Source organism: Pipistrellus hanaki (assembly GCF_964339955.1).
Source record: "Pipistrellus hanaki genome assembly, chromosome: 16".
Classification (NCBI taxonomy): domain Eukaryota; kingdom Metazoa; phylum Chordata; class Mammalia; order Chiroptera; family Vespertilionidae; genus Pipistrellus; species Pipistrellus hanaki.
Window position 1 is genome coordinate 11,134,293 of NC_140518.1, and position 26,195 is coordinate 11,160,487.

The 26,195-nt window shown below is 41.8% G+C and overlaps 1 protein-coding gene across 5 annotated transcripts in view; it reads right to left on the minus strand.

The window, feature by feature from the left end:
• Nucleotides 1-3,760: 3,760 nt before the first annotated feature.
• Nucleotides 3,761-26,195, minus strand: part of SPAG9 (sperm associated antigen 9) — a 95,199-nt gene continuing 72,764 nt past the window's right edge. For 3 of the 5 annotated variants that reach the window (XM_084863389.1, XM_084863392.1, XM_084863390.1), the window contains 14 exons: nt 25,905-26,072; nt 25,309-25,480; nt 23,459-23,677; nt 22,990-23,185; nt 21,249-21,374; nt 20,013-20,093; nt 19,274-19,341; nt 16,826-16,974; nt 15,475-15,646; nt 13,576-13,689; nt 11,364-11,402; nt 10,282-10,458; nt 7,413-7,562; nt 3,761-6,767 (listed from right to left, as the gene is read on the minus strand). In XM_084863389.1, coding sequence (XP_084719515.1) covers nt 6,652-6,767; nt 7,413-7,562; nt 10,282-10,458; nt 11,364-11,402; nt 13,576-13,689; nt 15,475-15,646; nt 16,826-16,974; nt 19,274-19,341; nt 20,013-20,093; nt 21,249-21,374; nt 22,990-23,185; nt 23,459-23,677; nt 25,309-25,480; nt 25,905-26,072 — 1,947 coding nt within the window. In that variant the 3' untranslated portion in view covers nt 3,761-6,651. The remainder of the gene's footprint in view (nt 6,768-7,412; nt 7,563-10,281; nt 10,459-11,363; nt 11,403-13,575; nt 13,690-15,474; nt 15,647-16,825; nt 16,975-19,273; nt 19,342-20,012; nt 20,094-21,248; nt 21,375-22,989; nt 23,186-23,458; nt 23,678-25,308; nt 25,481-25,904; nt 26,073-26,195) is intronic. The other 2 variants (XM_084863388.1, XM_084863391.1) reach the window with 1 other exon arrangement.

Sequence of the window (26,195 nt, forward strand, 5' to 3'; positions counted from 1 at the left end):
TTTGAAATGCTGACTTCGGGCTCATCACAGGGTCCTTGGAAGAAAGGACAGTCCCGCGGAGGCCCCGGAAACAGCCTTACCGTGGGCTCAGGAGGGCGTGACAAACACCAGCTGGTAGAGCCCAGGGAGCCTAAGACATGGCCCGAGGTCTGCTCCTCCCAGCCAGGCTCCTCCAGGAAGGACAAGGCTTGAGATGCCTCCCAGGGTCAACACTGGAATCTTTCTGGGGAAGAACAAGCCCTACATTTGCACCTCGTTTCTAACTTGCGGCTCCAGGTAAGCTCTCCAAGACAGGCTGCCTGCAAAGGCCTGTTCCCACAGCAGCCCAACAGGCTAGAATGCCAGCAGCTGAAACTCACTCCAGGAGCTGTCACTTGGCTGGGCTGGCTGAAGGCAAGGGAAAGCAAGCTGGATGAAAAAGGGCAATAAGAGAAGAAATTGAGGCCCTAGCTGGTGTGGCTCAGTGGATAGAGTGAAGCCTGGGGACTGACGGGTCCTGGGTTCGATTCTGATCAAAGGACACATACCGGGTTGCAGGCTTGGTCTCCAGTAGGGGCGTTCAGGAGGCAGCCGATCAGTGATTCTCATCATTGATGTTTCTCTCTCTCTTCTGCTCCCTTCCTCTCTGAAATCAATAAAAAAAAAAAAAAAAAAAAAAAAAAAGAAAAGAAAAAAGAAAAGAAAGAAGAGAGAGGCCTCACTGGGGGAGGAAACAAACCTGTTACTGTGAATAAGATGCCGTTATCACAAGTCTCCCCTCAGGGTGTCGGCACCTGGGCGGCCCTGCCTCGATCTAACAGGGGGGCGTGCACTCCTGCGTGGGCAGAGCAATGCCGAGTTTCTTAATCTTGTAGGAAGCCCATAACCTCCTTGCTACCATGCCACACCTTGCTGTGCATCTATGTTAATATTTTACTTAGTTCTGCATGTCTGTTCTGTTTGTAAGCAGTGACTAGGAGGGTATTTGTCATACATTTAGTATTATGAGCCACAGATACTGAATGAATATGTTTTGATGGCACCTAAACATGCTGACCTCATATTTTCATGCTTCGGTTCATCCCTCTGTGCCTGCACAGGAATAAAGTGAATGCGGTCCCCTTCTATGTGTAATTTCCACGGGACACTTCTTGTTCTTAAGTTAGGCTGTGGGGCAACAGAGAAAGGTATTACCTGAGAGGTCTGAGGGGCGCGACACCCCTGCTTCCTACGCAGGCTTTTTCTGCTTTCACCCCGTTACAAAACAGCCAAAACAGACGCCGTCCCACTCTCAGGGGTTCGGCTGCTGCTTCCGTGCACAGCCGTGCACCTGACTGCAGCTCACATTCCTGGGTCGCCTTCCCTGTCCCACTGAGGGTCTTACTCATCCTCACACCGGGCTCCTGGGAGCCTCTGCTGCTGCGGAGGGCCTATGAGGGGCAGGCGGCGTGCTCAGCCACCACAGGAACCAGGCCAGGGGCTCACTCCTGTCACAGCGAGGAAACAACAGTCTGAGGGACCAGTGAAGGGCCACAAAATCAGACACAGCAGACCCAGGATTGAAACCAGGTCTCCTGACGTGAGATCTAGTAGTAACTGGTTCTTCTCCCCAGTGAGGACCTTGGGCCTTGACTCATCTCAGCTGGACCTGTTTGCCCATGGGCGGGGCCCTCCTGTGCCCAGGCCTCCGGATCCCTGAGGATGGGCACACACTCCAAAGGGCAGCTCTGCAAATCACCTTTGAGTTTATGGAGTAAATACTTTGAGAAAAAGCATTAGATGTTATGTAAATGCAAGCTAGTCATGGTAACAACTAAAGGGTTATGGCTTTCTTATATGAATGGGAGAGGGAATATTCTCTTTTAAGCTTTTAACGCAGCAATAAGTTCAAAGTACCAGAAGCTTCAATTATCCATGAATCAAAAAGGACACTGGCTGAGCGTGGGGAGAGCCTGCTGGCAGGTCACCATGGGCTGGCCATGGCAGCTAAGAATGAATGAGGACCGTCTCCTGCAGAAACAGATGTTTGTGAATCCATTTGGGCTGCTCTTCAGTCCCCAGTGCAAGAATCAGAATTACCTGGGTAATTTATTCCAAACACACATCTGACAGTCCTCCGAGGAGAGAAAGGAGGAAATAATTTCATTCTGGAACTAGCTCTGGGTGCTGCAGGCCATACCCCCCTCTCCTGGCCAGGCTGAGAACTGAGGCAGCCTCTCCCCTCCCCCTCTGCCTGGGACCTGGGGCTGGTTGGTCCACCTCTCCTTTGAAGCCTCAAATAAAATCATAATTCCTTCCCCCCTCCCCCCTGTGGGTGGGAGCCAATGTTCCGCTTGGCCATAAAAGAAAGGAGCTAAACCACCTGGCTCCTTTGCACAGTCATCCTGATAAATTGGAAATTCTAAGTAATCAAATCCCACCCACCCGATACCTGGGCCTCCTAGGGGACTGGGCAACCTGAATCTGCAAGCAGGTGTGGGTGGCAACTGAGTACACAACACCCGAGGCAAATCAGAGCCAGAAAGGACTAGAGCTAGGATGAATTTAGAACATCTGGATGAGCCACCTACCTTAACTAATGGGAAGCTAAGGTCCAAAGATGTTCAACAGTATCCTCCACCTTAGCACACTTCCCTCTGACTCTCCCGAGAGAATCCCATCAGTAAGCAGGTCTGGGTGGGGTCTGATGACTTTCTGGGTGACTCTGGGGTGCTGTTAGTGACTTGTCTAGGGTCACTGCAGGGGCAGAGCCGGGACAGGCTTACTGCCTTCTTTGCCTCCATTCCACTGTGTCTGCACAGGAACTGACTTTAACACTGAACAGCAGTCATTACCAAATATGACTAAAAGTTCCGTAACTGCAAAGCCTTTTCTAACTAGCTGGCCACTGCAGAAAGTTATGGTCCATGCCTTCTGTGACGGTCAGGGCTCTCAAGCCTTCACGGACCAGGAGGCCTGGGTGGACCGGGAGAGCTTGGGGGCCTGGGCAGAATCTGCGTGAAAGACAACTGCGCCCCCAGGTGGGCCTGCAGGCAGCCGTTCCGGGGGTGAGGACAGCACTGGTCCTGTTACACCAAACCAGAATGAGCATTTCCTGTCCTGCGATGCCCCCCTAGCTGCCCCCGGACACTGGCTGGATCAGGGCGATGACTGAACGAGGCTGAGAAGAATTCCCGTCTCCAAACAACTCAGCAGGCCCCAGAGGACTGACGGGCAGGTAGGTAAGGTCAGGAACGAGCCAGGCTATTAATTATATCAGCATCCAACCTCACTGGACAGATGGCTGTGATTTGTCTAGAGAGTGTCCTCTTCACATGCCCATCAGGGCTACTTCTACTGTCACGTCAGAAACTCCCATTTCTCATACACAAGTGCACTGATCACTCCCAACACCACTGCACCGAACAGGGAGTCACGGTGCGCTGCCACGCGATTCGTTTTATAATCATCCTCCTTCCAGAATAAGCACACCGCTCACTGCACCTGCTCATTACTACTGAGTGATCCGGCAAATGGCAGGCCATAGCATCACGTGTGGGTGTTACTCAGCACACCCACATTTCTAGAAAGCCCTAGTGTCTATTACTCACGTCTCATGTGAGCACGTGAGCCAGCAGGCGTGTCCTTCATGTATTCCCCATGGCTCACTCCACCTAGTGCCAAATGGCGGCAGTCCCCCAGAAAGGACACGTTTAGGGAAGATTATCAGACTTTCAAATAAAAACCGAGTTCAGTCTCCTATGAAAGGCAAAAACCAACAAAATACACTGGACCGCATACATGTTTCATATACATATTTATATATTTTTCATGTACAAAGTTACATTCCGAACCCCAGGGATTCCATAATAGAAATAAATACTGAAATAACTACATTGCTAAGCGAGCTTTTTGCTCATAGAAATGAAGCCTCAGCCTCCAGAGACAGAAAGCAGGACAATCTAGAACCCAATTTTCAGATGATAGAGGCAAGTAAAATTGTGGATAAAATATCTAGGACAAAAAACAAATTGAGAACATAAAATGGTTAAAATATATCTTCAAATATTGAGAAATGTATGACATTGATAATAACAACTTAATTTTTTAAAGAGAAAAAAAAGACATTTTGTGTTATAAAACAGCATAACCCTGTTAGAAAAGCATTTATGATTTCCACATTTCATTCTCTCTGCTCTTCCCATGTTACAAACATGATCAGTGACGAAGAGCCCTAAATCTGGTTGAGTCCTTTGGTAACGGTCATAATACTCACAAGGAAATAAATATTCAATTCCACAGCATTTGCAAGACACGCGCTCTTTAGTAGAGTCAATATCCTATGACAACTGTTTTGCTTTGTTGTGTTTCTAAGGCAGCCATTGCACAGGGCCTGTTCTCGATGCAGGAAGCCCTTTACAAGAAAGGAACCGAGCAACCGAGAGAGACGTTAGCCTCTTCTATGCAAACGCACATCACTGGAACAGTGATGTGCTGCATGTGTTGTGCTCAAAACCTTGTACACTCTCAGTAAGCCGCAGCTATTCAGATATTCATTCCTATTTTAAATTTTTAGATCCACAGGAATTCGAGGAAAATGCTCTCAAAACTAAGTTCCTAGAGAATGTCCTCCCTCAGCCTCAGGGAGTTGGGCCTGCCTTTGCAGTAATGAAGTGCCAGGCTGGTGGGTGTGATACGGCCATTCTTGCAGATCAGCAAGGGGCGATGACCTCACATGTAACCGAAGTTCATGAAGTTCAGCCTCATATATAACTGAAGCGTAATAGCATGAGGAAATTCTCGGAATCCCTTATTTCTTCCAACGGGTAATTTCTCTTTTTTTACACAGAGACTAACCCCAGGTGCTCAAGCTTTTCTGCCCTTGACATGCAAGCTACAGGCAGTTCACACCAACTGCTTTGCTGCTTGTAAGAAGCTTACTTGTTAGCATTTTCTCCCCCAGTTACCACCTTGACCAAAGTGAACGCTACAAGAATATAAACCTGTTATTAGGGAGAGGGGGAGTCTTGGGAAAGTGGCCTAAGTCTCGGGGCCCTGAAGAGAAGTATGTAACTTAAGCAAGAACATGATCCTTTTAATACTGTTTTTACCAAGTTTTTCCTAGTCACATACAGTAGCCACAACCTTACTGTGTACACCAAGTGCTCACAGACACATGTGGCCAATGGGCCCAAAGGCCTCCTCCAGATCACTAGATGTCTGTATTTTACACTCCACCCTAATCATGTAGCAGACACTGGCATCCTTTTACAACCGCCTTTACATGTCAGTTCAGAAAACAGTCCCTGGTGACGAGACGGGCCTGTGTCCGCTTTCTTCTCTTCGATAGTCCTGGTCAGAGGTCGTTACCCAACAGGTTTATGTTTTAGAAATAGCACTTACATTCATATTTAGCTTTGCTTAAAATAATGAGTAAAAAATAGTAAATCACACATTTTCAAGAAGCTTGAGAGGAAAAAAACTGCAGCATAATCGTTCTTAAAAAAACGTATTTAACAGGGTAGACTCTGCTTTTTAAGTGGGCATCAAGGGCGAAAAGATGTGTCAACGTTCACTCCACAGGATCTTGGTTTGTCGTCTTGCCTTTTATCGTTTTCCTCTTTGACGATGGCCTTCTAATCTTGCAAGGGCATACAAGCTCAGGTGTGTCATTTACACACAAATATCAAGTGCAAGCGGTTCTGTAGTTTTATACAGAACAGAGAAACGATGTTTCTAATCAAGTGCCTCTCTCAGTCCGTTAGGCCATGTTCCATCACAACACAGCTTTACTCCTAGTAACTGTCAGGGCAGCCGAGAACAATCAGTAAACAGGTTCATTTTTTACATGAAAAAAAACTCAACCAGCTACCACCATCCTCTGATATAAGGAATCCAAAACAATTTCCTTTTTAAAAAATCCTCTCACTGCTGATGCCTATCTTCTAAGCTTTCTTTCTAAATACAAACTTTCAGACATATTATTAGTATGAAATGAGTGAAACTAGCCTCAAAAAAATTAGCATATTCAGAGAAGCAGGCCTCATAAACTTTAGAGCTCTAGTAAGTCAGAAATAGGAAACATTTATTTAAATAGTGTAGTCTTAATTTCTTTAATATAAAACCCCCCCATCTGATGAAAACAAAGTTTTTATATATCATATAAACAAGATTTTTCAGACTTGAAAGTGAAAGTTAAGTAATGTACAGTTAGCTTTTAGCCCTCGTGGGACTTTTAGATAAATCCTGATAATCCACCCGATATTAATTTGTGTCAGTTTTATAATACATTGGGGGAAAACTTTACCACTGTACTCAATGGTACAGTTTCACTTATCAAGTGTTTCCATTAATTCCATTATTAGTGACAGCTAAAAAGTGACCCCATCAATTAAAGTGAGTGACATTCGCTGTGGCAGAATAAGCCACATCTGGATTGCTTTCTAGAATTCACCAGTTTGTAGAAAGTAAACACTCTTTGATTTGTTCATAACATACTGACACTGCCTATAACACTGGCGCAGTAACACAGCTAGTTCCTGTGTTCTTACAGGAAGAGGTTTATAATGCGAAGTAACGGGGAGATGCTCACACGTCGTGTGGCGAACCTTTCTCACAAAGAGCGCAGGAAGGAAGAGGAGGGAAGAACCATGCAGAGGAGACGGCGTGTCCGTCTCCCCGTGGCCCACGGGCTCACTCGCTGCCATACATCACTTGCCATACTATCAAGTGACTCCTTTCTGCTCTGGCGACAGAAGGTTCAAGTGGAAGATCCTCTCCCAGAAGCTCTGATTCTCCACCTTCATCACCTGGTGGGTGGAGGATACAGAGACTCGAGTTAGGTGAGCATGGCGTGTGCAGGCCGCTGTCCATCAGACATGCTGCTGTGTCAGGTGACCAGATTTTAACATTGGTAAAGCGGACACCATTGACCGGGGGGAGGGGAGGTTCTTGATTAAAAATTTGGTCTATATGGAGCTGTTCCCTAGCTTGTCGCGCATGCTTTCAAAAAATCGGGACTTCTTTAAAACGCCGCAGGACATGGGACAAATAATTAAAAATTGGGACTGTCCCGCCAAAAGCGGGACGTCTGGTCACCTTATACTAAGTGGCCAGATTATTATGAGTTCAGAGATCATAATAATCTGATCATTTAGTGTATATATATATATATATATATATATATATATATATATATATATATAAAAAAAAGACACAATCCAATTTCTGAATATAATTAGGTTGTTCAAAGCAAATATACTTTAGTATTAAAAAAAAAAGTACAAAAAGGAAGGAAGGAAGAGTGAATGGAAGGAAAGATATAAGGAAGTGCTTTTCCAAGTAAAAAATTCAAAGAAAAGCTCTTAGAAACAATTTAAAGTGGTTTCTGGTTTACCATGAAAAGCCAAGTCCCAGGGCCCAGTGGGATGTGAGCACCCAGAACACGGACTTACCCATTCGAAAGTCGATGTAGCCCTCTCCGCCACTGATGACAAGCATGGACTTCAAGGGCGTCTGGCTGCCAGGCTCCTGTGCAGAGGGCCCTGCTTTGTCACCTGCCAGATCTGTGCCACTACCGCCACTCTGTGGGCCGACAACCTGACCTGTGTGTATATATATATATATATATATATATGAAACAGTGAATATTACCACAGGGTGGAGTGGGGAACATTTTTTCTGAATATTTTCAGAAACTTGAACCAAAAAAGCAAGTATATCGTAATACAACCAAAGTACTGCGGATGCTAGAAGCCTCTGCATGATCAGAAAACATCTGGAGAGGTCTTAAGAGCCCAATTTGAAAATCTAAATGAAGCCATCATGCACCAAACCAGACATAGGCCCAAAATTCAGCATTAAGTCTGTATATAGCCAGGCTGGTCTTATGTTTCAGACTTTTACAATCTACATCTCTTGATCTGAGAGACAGTGGGAAGGCCTCTCTCCTGAGAGGGCACATGTGTGCTTGTGTAAAAGACTAAAGAAAGTCTTCACCTTAAGCCTTGTGAGTTTGGGTATTCCTAATTAATATTTACATCTATTTCAAATCCTCAGTTTTCCTTTCATGCTTAAGAAAGTATCTCTTATATTTTAGATTATGCAAATAAAATTATTGGTAAATGTGTCATTTGCTGTAAAGTTTAAGTTCTAAGGAAGAATCCTGGAGCATGCAATGTATAGAGAGAAACCTTAAAAAATTATTCACACTATAATCTCTCTGACATCCTCTTAGAAAGCTCTGACTTCGGGGCATGTTGTTTTCTTGGAGAATCAGCTGTCCTTTGTTCCAAACTGCACAGACCATGCCTCTAGAACACAGCAGGACACAATCCTATGGAGCAACACACTTTTAAAAAGAAATATATGGTGAAGGTGGAGAGGATAGTTTGCTTTATTCCAACAGTGTCTCATTCATGCATTACTCCATGATGCTCTGGAAGAAATCAGGCCTGCTAGAGAAAACTACCACAGACTGGTTAGTTCTGACACAGAAGCAAGAGCACAGAGGTATGATACCAGGGCCAACCTGAAGGTTTAATCATTAGGGCCAACTAGTCAACAATGTTGCCAATTCTATAATACTTCCAGATTTATACCCAGCAGGAATAGGGGGGGAGAGGCAGAAAAGATCTAGAGGCCCATCAATAGAAGAATGGAGCACATTTATTCAGATATCAGAACCATAGTTAATTGAATAAACTAGATTTTTATGTATAAACATAACAAATCTCAAAATGAGAAGTTGCGAAAAGCATATATTAACATAATATTTAAGTTAATTTCAAAACCACAAAAATACTATATATTGTTTATAGATATGTCAAATACAGTAAAAGTCTAAAAACATGGGCGGGATAATGGTTACAGATGAAGAAAAAAGGGAAAGGGAATGGGGCTAGAGGAATATAAAAGAGACTCGAAGGGGACTCTAAGGCATATTTTTCTTTCTTTTAGAAAGCAAGAAAACACTATTTCCAGCAGTTCCATTTCTAGGAACTTATCCTAAGGAAATAACTATACAAATACGAGATGCTGCAGGAAGCTCATTACTATGTTGCTAAGGACACTGAGTAACCAGAGTCCCATGTGCCAGCCCTGCACTATGTACGCTAATCACCTAATCGTTGGAACACCTTGGGGGGGAAAGTGTGATGGTTAATTTTATGTGCCAACCTGGCTATGCTATGGTGCCAAGATATTTGGTCAAACTCCGGTCTAGATAATGCTGTGAAGGTATAGTTAACATTTAAGACAGTGACCTCTGAGTAAAGAGATTACTCTCCACAAGGTTGGTGAGCTTCCTCTTTAAATTGTTGATCTTAAGAGAAAAAGATAGTACCCCAAGGAAGAGGGAATTCTGTCTCCAGAATGCTTTGTACTCAAGCTGTAACATTAACGCTTTTCTGGGTCTCCAATATGCCAGCTGCCCTGCAGATTTCAAATATATCCGCCTTCATAATCACGAGCCAATTTCTTAAAATAAATAAAAATATCTACACTTCTCCTCTCTCCCCCCCTTCCTCTTCTTTCTCTCACACCCCCTGTTGGTTCTGTTTCTCTGAAGAACCCTAGTTAATACACTAAAGCATTATGTCCAACGTGACTCAGTGAGTTGGTGTGGTCAAGTCATATTTAAAATCTGTCTAACTCTTAAACTAGCCTCTGAAGGGGGGAAATTCAAAACATGGACCCTGGTTACAGGTGGCAGAACGCTTTCCACTGGGCATCACACTTTCACCTTTCCTATTCAGGTGCACTTTACCATTCCCAAGCACTTTCATTGGTTTTCACAGTAAATGAGGCCAGCAAGGAGCAGATACTAAAATCATGTCTGTGTAAGATGAGGAAGCGAGTCTCAGAGGGTAAGCAACTTGCTCAAAGTGACAGGCGAGTGGCGAGGCGGAGGGCCCAGACTCCAAGCTCCTAGTCCACTGCTCTTGGCCGCAGCACTGATAAAGGTGCCGGAGGCCCTCCTCCCCGTCTTCCTGCACCACGCCTGGTGACAGGGGCCTCTTTCCAGCCATCTCCTTTATTAGGCCAAGGCCACTTTTGGTATTCTGTGCTGATAAAATAATACAACTGCTTTAAAGAGTAAGCAGGTTCATTGCTTAAATAAAAACCAAGTAGTCTTTTTTGGGGGGGTGGAGGAAATTCCAAAACAATTTCATTAAATAGCCCTGCAGTGCTTTCTTCTTACCTCCACTGTAGAACATTAGTGAAATGATCTGTGATTCTGATACTTAGCGTTTGGTCAGGTAGTGGGACGAAGGGACAAAGGGGACACTGACACACACCCTCTCAGCAGGATGCCGGCCTCACCTGGGACTGCCACGAAGAATTTCACGGCGTCCCGATGCCCGTGGAAGCACAGCTGAGCGTGCGCCATGGAGCAGTACGGGATGAACGTCCCTGGGGTCACTTTATCGCTGTTCTCATCACCGTACACGCGGATCACACTTCCAGGGCGATTTCCTGGTGCTCCTGAGGTTTTATTTGCTGCAACAGAAAAGCCAAATACCAACTATTTTCCCTAGAAAACCGTAATGGTGCAAAAGGTTACTGGTTAATCCTTGTGACAGATATTATCTAAAAGCTACAGCCAGCTGAGGTAAAACAAAGGCAGCAATGCCAAATCAAGAGAAGCTGGAAGAGGAGAGAGAGCATGCCAGTTATTTTTAAGAACCTCAGTAAATGGAGCAGGGGATTTTGCCAGTCTAGCAATAACTAAGCTCACTTTTTCAACACATCTAGTAATTTTTAAAAAATCATTTTAGTTAACAAAAGAAAACATATTTGAATCTTAGGGATATGTTTTGTTTTGTTTTTATCCTCATTTTAGAAAACTAACCAGTACATAGTTAAAAGTAAATGGGCATATTTTAAAATAAAATTTTCATAGTTTATCTTCTAATTTTTCTCCTCTGTGGTAAGAACATCTCCCTTGAGGGAGTGGTAAAAAGCTGTGCTTAGAGGACCCACCCACTACCACAGTCACTTTTGCTGACACCAGACCAGATCTGCTGGATTGCTTTAGAATGACCAGACTCACAAAACATCCCCATTCCATGGCCAGTCAGTGAATGAAAGAAACGTAACTGGTAACAAGAGTAAACAATGTAGATTAATGACAGATTTAAGAGATGTTTTGTGTTTTTATTGGAAAGGAAAAAGTCTAAAAAGAAAGTTCAGCTGCAACAAAAGATGGTAACAGACTAAGCTGCTGAGCAGTTTGGTGGCCATGTGACAGACGTCAAAAACAAAAACAAAACCTGCCGCGATGCAGTGACTGCAGTGGGTGACATTGAGAACATTCAGGAGGCATCTAGAGGGTGAGAGGCCTCACAGTGGCTATGGGGAGCCAGGAGGGAGAGTGGGGGGAGGGGGTCAGGATCCGCACTTACCCCTCAGCCCCAGTAAACGTCCCTGGTGGAGGATTACAGCTACAGCGAGAGGAGGAACGGGGACATGGAGAGGTGCATGACAGGGGAGAAGAGTTACTATAAGCCACCACTCTCGGCATCTCCTATCTGGTAACTTGGTGCCCGAAGCGCCAACCAAATCCAACTTGGTATTATACCAAGTAACACTCAAAAGTTCTTAACCAAAGCTTCGCTCTACAATTTCTCTGCCCAAAAAATACAATTTGATTCACTGTGATTTTGTTTTTCTAAATCATAAAGCAATTGCAGTGATTCATAAGAACTTAATTAATGGGGAACATTTCCTAAATGCTATTATTTCCCCTTTCTCATCAAGAAAGCCTATTCAAAATAACAGTGCTAAAATGGAACTCTCTTTTATAAGAGCTGAAATGAAGAAATATCCTAGGATCTCTTAGGATATAAGTGGTCTAAGCATGTAGATTTTATAAGTAACTGATTAAGAACTTAGGTTCTGCCGAAACCGGTTTGGCTCAGTGGTAGAGTGTCGGTCTGGGGACTGAAGGGTCCCGGGTTCGATTCCAGTCAAGGGCATGTACCTTGGTTGCGGGCACATCCCCAGTAGGGGGTGTGCAAGAGGCAGCTGGTCGATGTTTCTCTCTCATCGACATTTCTAGCTCTCTATCTCTCTCCCTTCCTCTCTGTAAAAAAAAAAAAAAAAAAAAAATCAATAAAAAAAAAAAAAGAACTTAGGTTCTGCTGAAACTGGTTTGGCTCGGTCTGCGGAGTGAAAGGTCCCGGGTTCGATTCGGGTCAAGGCATGTACGTTGGTTGCGGGCACATCCCCGGTAGGGGGTGTGCAAGAGGCAGCTGGTCGATGTTTCTCTCTCATCGACGTTTCTAACTCTCTCTCTCCCTTCCTCCCTGTAAAAAAATCAATAAAATATGTTATATATATATATTATTGATTTATTGATTTCAAAAAAATCAATAAAATATATTTGATATATATATTTTTTTTAATTGATTCTTTTATTGATTTTTTAGAGGGAGGAAGGGAGAGAGATAGAGAGTTAGAAATGTCGATGAGAGAGAAACATCGACCAGCTGCCTCTTGCACACTCCCTACCGGGGATGTGCCCGCAACCAACGTACAAGCCCTTGACCGGAATCGAACCCGGGACCTTTCAGTCCACAGACCGATGCTCTACCGCTGAGCCAAACCGGTTTCGGCTCAATAAAATATATTAAAAAAAAAAGAAAAAAAGAAAAGAACTTAGGTTCTTTAAGGCTACAGATATACCACCTTCCAGCCCTCCTTTCTTTCCCTGAAAAAAGATAGGACCATTCTGAAGTGTTTCCTTATTAATTTATCTTATGGACTTATGGCACGTGTTTCCAAACCATTCCCTGCCTGTGAATTTTGCAACAAAAAAACACTTATTTAATGAATGATCAATGTAATGGGACATAATGAGAGAAACACACAAGGTACATTTTGTTCACAAAAATAATGGAACATAATATAAGAAAAACATACAATGTACATTTTGTTCACATTCTTTTCAAATACAGGACAGATGACTGTCTCCAACATAAGGAAGGGCTTGCTGACCTCCTGAGAAACTTCCCCCATTACTTTTTCTAAATCAAACAGAATCTCCTAAAGCAACTGCCAGGGAGACATGAAAAACTAGAATGAATACTAGTAGTGTTTCTGGATACTAGTATAAAAAGCAGAAAGAAAAATGGACCCTGTCCTTTATTTAAGAGGAAACAAGCGCTGGCTAGTGTGGTTCAGTGGTTGGAGCGTCAGCTCACACACCAAAGGGTCGCGGGTTCGATTCCCAGTCAAGGGCATTTACCTGGATTGCAGGTTTGATGCCTGTCCCCAGTCAGCGCTCGTGAAGGAGGCAGCTAATTAATGTGTCTCACATCTATGTTTCTGTCTCTCCCCCTTTCTCTGTCTCTCTCTCTAAAGAAGAAACAGGACTGTTTTTCCTGAATTGAGAAAAAGTGCCTCTCAGAATGAATTGTCACTTGCTACAGTTCATAAGTTTCCATGGATAGAGTGAAGGAACAATAGTTAGATCTTTGCCACCAGCCGATTTTCTGAATTACCCCCGAGCTGCCAATACCAGAGCAATTCCTTCTGCCTGAATTCTGGACAGGACCATTCCCTGCAGCTCTCCGATCTGCCCTGTGACAGTGTGGGGAGTGACAATATACTTACTTTCTGTCAGCGGGATGGAGATAATGACACCGTTCCCTGTGCCCACCCACAAGCGATTGCAGGACACCATGAGAGCTGTGATCCTCACGAAGGAGAAGCCCAGTTTTCCGGTACCTGCACAGAGCGGGGACACTTCATTAAGAAGCTGGAGCAGATGATGTCTGAGATGCTGGACCCTCAGCATGGTGGGTGAATAGGAGAGAAAACTCTCTTTTGGCTTTACCACCTCTCTCACAGCTCATGCCTAACAGGACAGAAAACTCTAAACGTGGCTGCCATCACGTTGTCGTTTAGAAGGAAGATACCGTGGGGCAGGAAATATGACACAGGATTTAATGAGGGAGCTGCAAAACCAAACCAAAACAAAAACCCTCAATAAAAACAGTGTTTACTAAATTGGGAAATTAAATGTCCTTCAAATTTATAAGCCGAAAGAGTTCTGGTTTATAAGCCTTACATTTCTTTGTGTAAATGAAAACAATTTTTGCGAACAAAACCTACACTCTTCTCATTCAATGGCAGTTTAGAAACTTTAGGAAACCACAGCATATAATTTAGGGAGAATCAATGCACTTTGTTATTTCAAGAGAGTTTTTACAACTGACTTTATTTTCTGGGACTTGAGGGGCAAAATTATTAAACAGATAATGCATTTAAAACAAACAGCATTTAGTCACTCATATTCTACTTGTCAGAACTGAAGAGTATGATCACAGAATCATGTTGGGAATCTTAACTTTACTCAGAAATAGTCTTAGAATCTTCACAGTCTAACGCTATTGTCAAAGTCCACCCCTGAAATTAGTCTGTGTCTCTGTGGACATGGGCCTGGTAGCATCAGGCTTTCTGAGGGCAAAGGCCCTAAAAAGGTTAAAAACCACTGGTGCAGCTCAGCCTCTCTTCACAAAGGAATCCTTATGAACGACATCTCTAACAGTCACCCTGCTCTGCATTAGGAGCTGAGGGTGCAGCAGGGAGCCCGCCAGAGTGGTCCCTGCCCTTCATGGCAGTTAGGGTCTGTGGGAGAGAGAGAGGCAGGGGACAGGAATTACCTAATACCAGTGCATCCACAATAATGAGGAGCCCACGAAGAAAAAGTATAAGATGACCTAAACCCATGGTGGGCAAACTGCGGCTCGAGAGCCACATGCGGCTCTTTGGCCCCTTGATTGTGGCTCTTCCACAAAATACCACGACCTGGGCGAGTCTATTTGAAGAAGTGGCGTTAGAAGAAGTTTAAGTTTAAAAAATGTGCTCTCAAAAGGAATTTCAATCGTTGTGCTGTTGATATTTGGCTCCGTTGACTAATGAGTTTGCCGACCACTGGCTTAAGCCAAAGTGGGAGACAAGAAAAGGTCTCTTCTGAGTGTGATACCTAAGCTATGGTCTGAAGACCAATAAAAAGGGACCAAGAAGGACTTCTCAGTCAGACAATACAGTGCATGTGAGGCCTTGTTGAGTTTGAGTCATTGTGGTAGAACAGAGTGAGTGAGGAGAGTGGTCCAGGCCACTTAAATTCCTCTGCTCATGCACTTCACCTAAAGGCAGTAATATTCTAAAAGCACGTGGGAGTGGGGATAATGCGTCCTGGTTGCTATGCAGGGCACAGACTGGAGTGGGAAGAGGGAGCCCAGTGAGGAGGCTCAGGTGATCCAGGCAGGGAAGGATGGCCCTGGCCCACAGGGACAGGAGTAGAGATTCGAAGTAATTGCTTGAAGATATTTTGGGGGCAGACTTGACAGCTCCCACAGGGTAGATGGAGTGTCTGCCTGACACCTTCAGTAATAAGAGCTCACTAACCTCAGGCAACTTATTCACTGGTTCTACCCAGCATAGGAGAACATTTAAAAATAAAACACTTTATTTAACTGACAGAAATAAAACACTTTGGAGGCTTACCTAACATTTTGCTGACATAAGGCTCAATGTCCACATCCTGTAGATGTTGGTAAGTGTGTGCATGGTAGAGACGGAGTGTGGAATCCAAACGGATGGAGACCCACACACCGTCACCTACCCACGCGAGCTGCCGCACCTGGCTCTCCTTCCTGGGGTGAGCATCAAATGATTTCTAGGAAAGATTGTGCAATCACATGTTACTTTTAATATGTAGGAGTGTGTGTTTAAAAACTGTGCTAATTTGCACAAAATTTGGAAGAATATATATTAAAAGAGGAGCCTAAATAATGTTCATGAAACATGATCTGAGCTTTTATCCCAGACTTCAAAAGAAAAAGAAAAACCAAGAACTAAAGGACGCTGGATTTTAACACTGTACAGGTCATCGGCTTAGGGAAGTGATACTGGCACATCCACGTTATGTGTCAGTGTTCAACAATAAGACTGAATTTGATCTCAAGATTTTGTTGGATTGCAGAGAAATTACATGAAGATCCTATTTATATAACTAAACAAAAAGGAGCCTGCATTGCTGTGTGTGTATATATACGCACACATATACACATATCTGCATGTAAGAAACAGATCTGAAAAATCAAACCAAATAGTTAACTTTAGGACTTTTAGGTAAAGGACAAAGGGAGAAGGACACCTTCCACCTTAAAATTTTCCAGCTTTAAGTTGTCTTAAAAAAAAAAAAAAAAAAAAAAAAAAAAAAAAAGTTTAGCCAGCACCGGTTTGGCTCAGTGGATAGAGCGTCAGCCTGCGGACTGAAAGGTCCCGGGTTTGATTCCGGTCAAGGGCATGTACCTTGGTTGCGGGCACATCCCCACTAGGGGGTGTGCCAAGAGGCAGCTGGTCGATGATTCTCTCTCATCGACGTTTCTAACTCTCTATCTCTCTCCCTTCCTCTCTGTGAAAAATCAATAAAATATATTAAAAATAAAAATAAAAAAATAAAATCTATAAAAATCTTAAAAAAAAAAAAGTTTATATCTAGTTACAAAACTTTTTTTTTTTTTTTTGGTTGCAAAACTTTTTTAAAGAAAGCAATGCTACAGATCCTCCTTCCCCTCTACCTGTACATAATTAAACAAATCCAGAACCATATATTCAAACACATATGCACTTATGGATACTCAGACACATTATTTCAACATTTGTGTTAATCTTCTTCCTTCAAAAAGAACTCAATACTTCCCATTCTCAGTCAAAAGTGGCAAGATGTCATCAATATATCATCAAAACACACAGATTGAGAAAATAGTTTCTAAAGAAGCTGAAAACAATTAATCTTAGACTCTTTAGGAAATAGAAATTCAGTAAGCAGAGACAACATAGGTTAACTTGCCTCGATTTTCATGGCCTTTGGCTGAACCACATAGATTTTGTTCCGATAGCCACACCAGACTTTGTCATGTACCACAGTCATGCATCGGATGGAATGGTGAGGCCGCCCAAGATCTAACAAGTGATAGTTTGACAAATCCCACTGCCCATCTTTAAAATAAGAAATAGAGTACTAGTTAATATATACCACCTTTTACTAAATTTTAACACAAGAAACATTCTATCAGGGAGTATAATTAATTTTATTCATGAAGCACCCACAAATACCATGTATTCAGTATATCCTTTATTTGCAGAAGCTGGATTCTTTTATTTTATAAACTACAAAGTTGGAAGAGACCTTAAAGCTCATCTGGTTCAACCTGCCACTCAATACCTGGTCCTCCCTCCATGCTCTCAACAATAGTGATATGATAAATCAGTTATAAGTTACCTGTTTATAATAATACCAGAGGCTTGGTGCATGAATTCATGCACGGGTAGGTTTCCTTGGCCTGGCTGGCAATCAGGACCAATCAGGCCAGTCAGCCGGGGAGGACTGCGGAAGGTAGGCTGGCCACAGGAGGTTGGCTGTGGGAATACATTGACCACCAGGGGGCAACTCCTGCGTTGAGCGTCTGCCCCCTGGTGCTCAGTACATGCCATAGCAACCAGTTGACTGGTCATAAGGATCACTTAGGTTTTTATATACAGTATATAGATTTTAAGAATGAGAAAAGATTAAAATTATTAGGGGGACAACATATCTCACTCACTTGCATTCTGATATATTTTCTTGTGTAGAAGTCAAGGGCAACTTTAGGAATCATGTGTCCTATAATTTTAGTGATGACAGAATACAAATGAGAGCCAATGCTGGAAGCTTGCTCTGCTTGAACAGTTTCAGTGAAAGAAAACACTGCCTCACAAAGCAGCTGTTCCATTTTCAGAAAGCTGTAACTGTCAGCAAAATACTTCCCATACCTGGCTAAAGTCTGCCTCCTCATATGTAATCTCCCATTAGTCTAGTTTTGCCCAATGGAAACAGAATAAATCCAGTGCAGCTTCTGTTACTGATCCATGTCTTCTCCTTTCAAAACCAAGCCTTCTTGGCATATGTCTTTGGACCCTTCAGCCTAATTCCTCTTTGTCCATCCATGTCCATTTCATACTGTCTAACTACCAGAGTGGAACCCTATTCTAATGTATATGAGATTTATGACGTTAACTCATATTGAATTTGTAGTCAACCTTTAAGGAATTCCCACTCTACAGACAGGCCTCCTCCATCTTACTCTTACAAATACAGAACTTGTCATTTCTTTCTTTCTTTTTTTTTTTTTTTTTTTTTCATTTATTAAATGTACTTTGCTTGTGATGCTCTGTCAATATAATTTTGTATTCAGTACACTAAAGCATTTAGGTTTTTTCCATAGGCTCTTCCACTTACTGAGTGACAAACACTCTGCCTCAGTTTCCTCATCTATAAAATGAGGATGACAACAGAATCTTCCTCATAAGCTCTGGTGACGATTGCACTCAAAATCTGTAAAGAGCCCGAACAAGGTAAAATAGAGGCCTTTCCTTCTTTTTGTTATGGAGTCATTAACCAGCTATCTCTAGGTGCCACCTAAGTACTCCCATAGACCTCACATTTCTCCAAGAGATAGTGGAAGCACTGTTCTAAAGGGGAAGAATATAAGTAACGTAACATGAAAATCACTAAACCTTATACAATTGAAAATTATTTTAAACTAGACACCGGTACACAAAATTTGTGCACTGGAGGGGGGGCGGCGGTAGGAGGAGACTCTCCTCAGCCTGGCCTGCGCCCTCTCACAGTCCAGGACCCCTCGCTCCTTACTGCCCGCCTGCTCACTGCTCCTTCCTTAGCACTGCCACAGAGGTGGAGAGGCTCCCGCCATTGCCACTATGACTACGCTCACCAGCTGTGAGCCTGGCTTCCCCTATGGGAGCACACTGACCACCAGGAGGCAGCTCCTGCATTGAGTGTCTGCCCCCTGGTGGTCAGTGCGCATCACAGTGACTGGTCGTTCCGTGTAATGGTCACTTAGACTTTTACTATATAGATACTTACCAACTGTAAGTAGATGCAAGTTATTTTTTAAATACTGGACAAAGGAAAATTATCCTCTCACTAAATTTCTCCCAATTGATTAAGTACATGAATGAAAAACCAGCACCTCTGTATCACACTGTATAAGAGGACCATAAAATGTTAAACTGCTTGCTCAGTATAGTAAATATATTTCCACTGAGGTATACTATAAATGTATACCTCCAACAAGGCACTACATATTTACTGCTGTCACACATTGTTAGTATTTGGTTTAAACCTTTATTCTTTCTCCTATTAAGCAACACTTCTTTAAAGCATAAAAAACCAATCTGTTCAAAAATGCTCTTGCAATGCAATGAGTGCACTTATTATCTATTCATAACAACTCACCAACTCCTCTGTGAAAGATAGCAAGGGTGCCATCAGCCAGGGCCACTAACACAATTCCTTTCACGTGTCTGCAAACAGGAAAGAGGATTTCAGAGCTCTCCATGAGGGATACAGAAGGGACCACACAATACTGAACTAGTTCAGAGGCTCTCAGAGGGCCAGTACATGATAAATGAGGAGCTCACATCAGAAGCTAAATGAACACCCCCTCTTCTTCATTGAAAGAACTGTGCTCTAAAAATGTCACTGAACTAGATACACAGCATATGTGGTGACCCAGATGTTCACGGGGGCACAAACGCCTCTTCTCATCACAGACTGTGGACAAAATGTCCAGACCAGAAACACACCTCGAGTAGAACAAACAGAGGCAGCTCTGTCACTAGAGACAAACTGATTTTTTATAGTCAACACATAGAAAGGACTAGTAAAAGCCTTATTCAACATATTCACAGAGTATAAACAATATTCTAAAACAAATATATAATTCACAGGTATTAACTGGTTTCTCCCACAGAGCACCAGAGAACTCATAGCATGGTGAGGTATCAACCTGGCATGTTTTTCTATTTTACTTTCTAGTTTCATCTCACTCAACTTCTCTAATTCTATAAAGAAGGTAAAAATAATCTGGATATTGATTAGTCATGAAATACATGTTAGCTTTAATAGCCTTATAATCTAGTTTAAACCAAGATACAATATTTTTTAAAGAAAGAATTTCTAAAATAAAACTTACACAATACTGAGAATCGAATCTTTAAGTTTAATAGAATGGAGACATTTCCTCCACTGGGCTACAGATGAATGGACATACAAACTGCAAGAACAAAATCAAGACTGGTAAGGCATAGAGAACATCAAGTCATTGCTTACGTCTAATAATGACCACAGAGTTGCTTCAGGAGGAAAGAGGAGTAACATACACATTTTAGGAAAAAAATGAGAGAACGGGTAAGTCTAAGGCAGAGAAATAAGTTGCCTAAGCAAACAGAAACATATGAAGAATAAAAGCCAGAACTAGAATGCAGTGTCAGTTTCAGGCTACCCCACACTTCAGAATCCTTGGCAAAATCTTTTTTAAAAAAACGATCATCCTTTTCTACGAGACTGAACTACAACTTGGTGACGACAGTGGTTTACATCCGGCAGAGGCACTCCAGAGCCTGCAGGACACACCAGCCCTCCATTTTACAAGGTTGGGAAAAATCAAAGAGTATTTCATAAGATTTATATATGTGCAACTCACACTCTGTGTCCATAAGTTTTATTGGATCACAGTCCCACTAACCCACTTACATGTTGTCAAAGTAATGGCTGCTTTTGCACCACAAAGCAGAGCTGTGAAGTTGCAACAGAGATCATATGGCTACAAAGCCTAACATATTTTTTATCTAACCCGTCCTTCATCTTATAGTATCAGACCACTATGGAAAAGATGCACTAGTGACCTTGCTTAACCTTAGGAAAGTATAATTTTGTAAGACCCCCCACACCACTAGAAAGTGAACAGACCATGTAATAATATTTGTTATCACCCGCTAAGCTCTTAGACTGATCTGTCTGGTTTTCCTAGTAACTCTATCGAAAAGTTATGTTTGTATTTGGGTCTTCCTGCAGCCAAATTCATTAGTTTAATCCTAAATAAATCGCCTATATATGCATCAATAATTCTCTATCTCTGTGCTATTCAGGATCTTCTATTTCTGGATCACTCAGATTTTAAAATTTTATTAACCTCTTCTTCCAAGAATATTATATAAAGGGGACACCATGACAGAGAAACATGTGATTTACCAATGCAAGTCCAGTTTATGAGAGTGTTGCAATATAACCTTACAATTTATGTGTATGTAAAATTCTTTAACGTGTACTTTTTGTTTATACTCATGTGTACCACATTTTACATATCTTTAGTTTCTAAAGCAAAGGTAAAAGACTGAAGATACCTGATATTGAAAGAGTTGGCACTTACCAGCCATTCTGAGCGCCTAGCCACATAGTTGGTAAAAGGCTACTCATTTTCTGGGCTTCTTCTCTCGCCAGGTCTTGTTCATTTGGCAACACTGATATTTGATCTTTATATGCATCTGAGTCATTACTGGGAAAGGTGGGGCAAAAGGAAAAAAAGCTGAGTGTGCTCAGTTAGTTTTCAGGGATTGGTCATTTCTATACTTTAGTGTACAGTTAAAAATAAAAATCAAACACTAAAATTCCAGAAAAGCCAAAGTTAAATGCTTACGTTAAATATTTCAACAATTGTACCAGAAGAAAATTAACATATTAGGCCAAGACCGGTTTGGCTCAATGGATAGAGCATCGGCTTGGGGACTGAAAGGTCCCGGGTTCGATTCCGGTCAAGGGCATGTACCTTGGTTGCGAGCATATCCCCAGTAGGGGGTGTGCAAGAAGCAACTGATCGATGTCTATCTCTCATCGATGTTTCTAACTCTCTATCTCTCTCCCTTCCTTGCTGTACAAAATCAATAAAATATTTTTTTTTAAATTAACATATTAGGAGGACCAAGTTGCAAACATGGAGTTAAGAAATGGTAATGAAATATAGCAGTTAATACCCAGACTATAATTATGCCTATTCCTTATAGTTACTTTGAACTTTATCAGTTTCTTCTTAAAGGAGAAAAGAGGAAGGGATGATTTGTTTTAAAAACCACACACATACACAGAAAGGAGGGTAAAATATAAAGAATTTTCTAAAATAAATTAATAAGCTTGCATTTACTCCCAAGCCTTCTTTCTTTTAGATTGCCACATATATAATAAAGAGATATAACTGGATTATAAAATTCAACACAAATAAATGTACTAATTCTAAAAAGATGACTATTCTCTTCTTAAATTGACTTTTAGAGAGGGGGAAGGAGAGAGAGAGAGAGAAAGAAACATTGATGTAAGCATCGATCTGCTGCCTCCCGCATACCCACTACCATGGATCAAGCCCACATCCCAGCATGTGTCCTGCCTGGAAGTCAAACTGGCAACCTTTCAGTGCACAGGTTGATGCCCAACTGAGTCACCAGCCAGGGCATGACTTTATTCTTAAACTGACAATTAAATGTTAAGGTATTTAATTGTTCTATATACTAAGAGGAAAAATATTAAATTGCAAAAAAAACATCCAGTTTAGATAAAACCGTATCTGCAAGACCTAGAGTAGGCAAGAAAGAAAATTAAAGAATTCACGAAATCGACCTAGATTAACCAACCTTTTACAGAAAGAGCCTAAAACAAATTGTCTTTTAATAAAATGTTTGCCAGAGAACTAAATTCAGAAAGGTCATCCAAGCCCACTTGGGAAATTGAAACAATGGCCAATTTCACTGCTGACTAGAGTGGGAGTGAGAATAGGGGTGGGGATGAAAATAGCAAGAATTATTAATAGAATGGAAGACAGTGAATACAATTTTTTAAAAATCATTCTGGAGGAGAAAATGACCAGAAAAAATCTGACTAATATATTTTACAGATAAGATTTTTTTTCATAAACTGGAAGGAAAAGAAAGCAAATGGGGGTTGGGTGAGGTATCCAGAGACAATGAAGAGGAAGGAATAAATGACAGAGTGGGAATAAGTTATAGCACCTAAGTCTGCCACAACAATACCAATTAGTGGGAATATTTTGGCTGTTTGAGTTTCTTTTGGTTCCTTTTGTGTATGCACTGATGTGGTTTCCTGAGTTATTGACGTTGGAATACCTTGACTGACACACTGGTGAGAGGTCTTCCGGGATCTGCACTCCCAGAGGGTCTGTGAAGACGTGCTCTGTGTACACGCCCGTCTGGGAGACGTCCGTGCTGTCTTCAGCGGACCCTGCGTTGCCTTCTGTGGCTTCAGTTGCTTCTTCTGCCGTTGGAACATTTTCATCAGTCTCACTACTTTCCGCTTCCTTTTCTAAAAAATAAATAAAACAGCTAACCATTCTGAGGTAGAACTTTTCTACCAATAACTTCCTTGTACAAACCCTTGCTACAGAATTCCACTCCACCTACCCACTCTGCAAAATATCCTGACATTGAGAATTAATAATTTCATTTAACAATCACTACAGCATCTTCTTCTATGTTCTTTCATTCTTGTTACTTTAAGATCTCCATTAAGTCCCTTGTGAGGCCTCGGGAGCAGGCTCCGGTGCTGTACAGATGGCAGGTGAGGGGGATGCTTTACCTGGCGCTTTTTCTGTCACTGGAGAAGCACTGTTGGTACTGGGGGGAGTGGCACCTGTTGTCACACCTTCTGCAGAACAACCGACCACCGTGATGCCTCCCAGCAGGCTGTCTGTCTCTGCTGAGCTATTGCTTGTCATGCTGCCAGATAAAGACGCTTTGTCTACCTGGCCAGATTCTGAAAGCTCTTCTCCTGCTGGGTAGTCTGTTTCTCGTGCTCCTAAAACACAGGATAAACCTTCTTTTAATGCTAAGTAAACTCATAACTAGCTTTTTCTCCATAAAAGCAACTATGGGTTTTAAATAAGAGTGTATAGGTAAAGACAAATAGGTACTGCCAAGATAGTTTTAACATGTTTTTAAACTAACCTTTAAAAACATGTTAAAACAAAATGGAAAGCAACTTAAAATTTTAAGATAATACTTCTAGTAACGCTAGCAAAAGAAAACATGAACATGTCAGAAATTATGCTTCTGCTCTTAATATGAGCTCCTAGGCAGCCAACTAATGAGGTTAAAACCAATGAAATCTAAATGTATGTAAATTATACTCATTATTTGAAATATGGACTTCTGCCTACCACTATTAAAAATTAATCAACCTAGCCGGGACCGGCTTGGCTCAATGGATAGAGCGTCGGCTTGGGGACTGAAGGGTCCCGGGTTCGATTCCGGTCAAGGGCATGTACCTTGGTTGCAGGCATATCCCCAGTGGGGGGTGTGCAGGAGGCAGCTGATTGATGACTCTCTCTCATCAATGTTTCTAACTCTCTATCTCTCTCCCTTCCTCTCTGTACAAAATCAATAAAATATATTTTAAAAAAAAAAAATTAATCAACCTAAATGTACACAGTGCCTTAAGTATTAGTAACACATTTAAAAACTAAGCATTTGCAATATAAAGATAAACCTCTTTTTTTTAATTTAGAAAGCTGTTTTTATTTGTCTCATTAACATTTTTTATTGTAGTCAAATACACACATATGAATAAAATTTGCCACCTTAAACTTTTAAAAATATTTTTATTGATTTCAGAAAGGAAGGGAAAGAGATAGAAACATCAATGATGAGAGGGAATCATTGGCTGTCTCCTGCACGCCCACCACTGGGGACCGAGCTTGCAACCCAGACATGTGCCCTTGACCGGAATTGAACTGGGGACCCTGGAGTCTGCAGGGCAATGCTCTATCCACTGAGCTAAACCACCTTCAGCATTTTTAAATGTACAATGCAAATGGCATTTATAATACTGTACAGTCATCAAAACTATCCATGTCTAAAACTCTCCCATCACCCCAAACAGAAAATCTGTACTAATTAAATAATAATTTGGTTCCCCAACACCACCCCTGCCTGCCCTTGGTAATCAACTTTGTTTTCTTGAATTTGCCTTGTCCAGATAGCTCACATAAGTGGGATCATATAATATTTCTCCTCTGTGTCCTATTTATTTTACTTAGCTTAATGTTTCTAAGGTTAATCCATGTTGCAGCATGTATGAAAATTTCATTCCTTTTTATGTAATATTCCACTGGGTAGATAGATCACAAACCTATTTCATTTTTAAACCAATGTATTTAACATCATATAAGATTTAATCTAAAACTTTAGAAAGCTTTCCCTTACGAGTAAATCTAAACAATCCCTTGGGTTCTGCCTTCCAGTCATCATCTAATATTAGCACTATTTTATTTTCTTCACACCGTCTGAAAATATCAGGTTTAGTCATTTGTTCCCAGCTTATTTTTGGTCTTCCTAAGTAGAACACAACTCCTTGAAGGGGTGAATGACTATGTCTCCAGTCAAATCAGGGCCTGCAAAGGAGGCAGACGGGGCACAGCTCACTCTTACCTGGCACACTTGCTATACACAGGACGTGCGAGTTGCAAACAGTGAAACTGTCTAAGATGTTGCCTGGTTGAACAGCATCAATAATAATCACTTTTGTAGCTGCATGAGTACTAGTACAGATCCAGACTAGACTAGATAATTCTTCTTGATTTTTTAACTCCTTCTGCTGTTCCTGCAGAAGCAAAGTAAAGAAATTAATATTTAACATTATATATGTGCAGTCAGAAAGCTATGCCCTTGCAAACAGTCAAAAGCAACACTATTTCAAGTTTATTTCCCGATTATTTGGAAGGCTGAAAATACAGCTGTCTTTCCACATTAATCAGCACATAAGAACTAAGAGGTAAAGCAGATTAGTGATAAAATCTCAACTGTCACAGTTATTACATACTTGCGCACATCTGTCCAATCTCTGGACTATAAACATTTCAAGTATATACTTTATTGAGTGTAACATATACCTCAAACTGACTGTGAAGAAGAAGCAAGGGCATGGTAATCCCAACTAGAAGTTAAACCCAGAAGTAAGTTTTGGACCAAAAAGCTAAACTATTAGTCTCAGGCACCAGGAGACAGGTGTTTGTGCACACACTTACCTTCAGTTCCTGATCGAGCTTGTCTAAACTACTCTGAGACGCACTCCGCTGCTGACTGCCTTCTGCATCCAAACCAGCAACATCCTTGTAAAATACACTCGCTCCAACAACAGAACCGCCATCTCTGGTCTTCCCACCAGATAAATTGACTCCAACAGCACACCACAGCTTTTGGAGTTCAAAAATAAAAGGTATTAACTCACTTTTTCTCTAAAAATGTTTAGTATTTTTCACATTTTCTTTAAAATTCTAATGATTATAAATATAGGTCTTTAATATTCAAAGTATCCC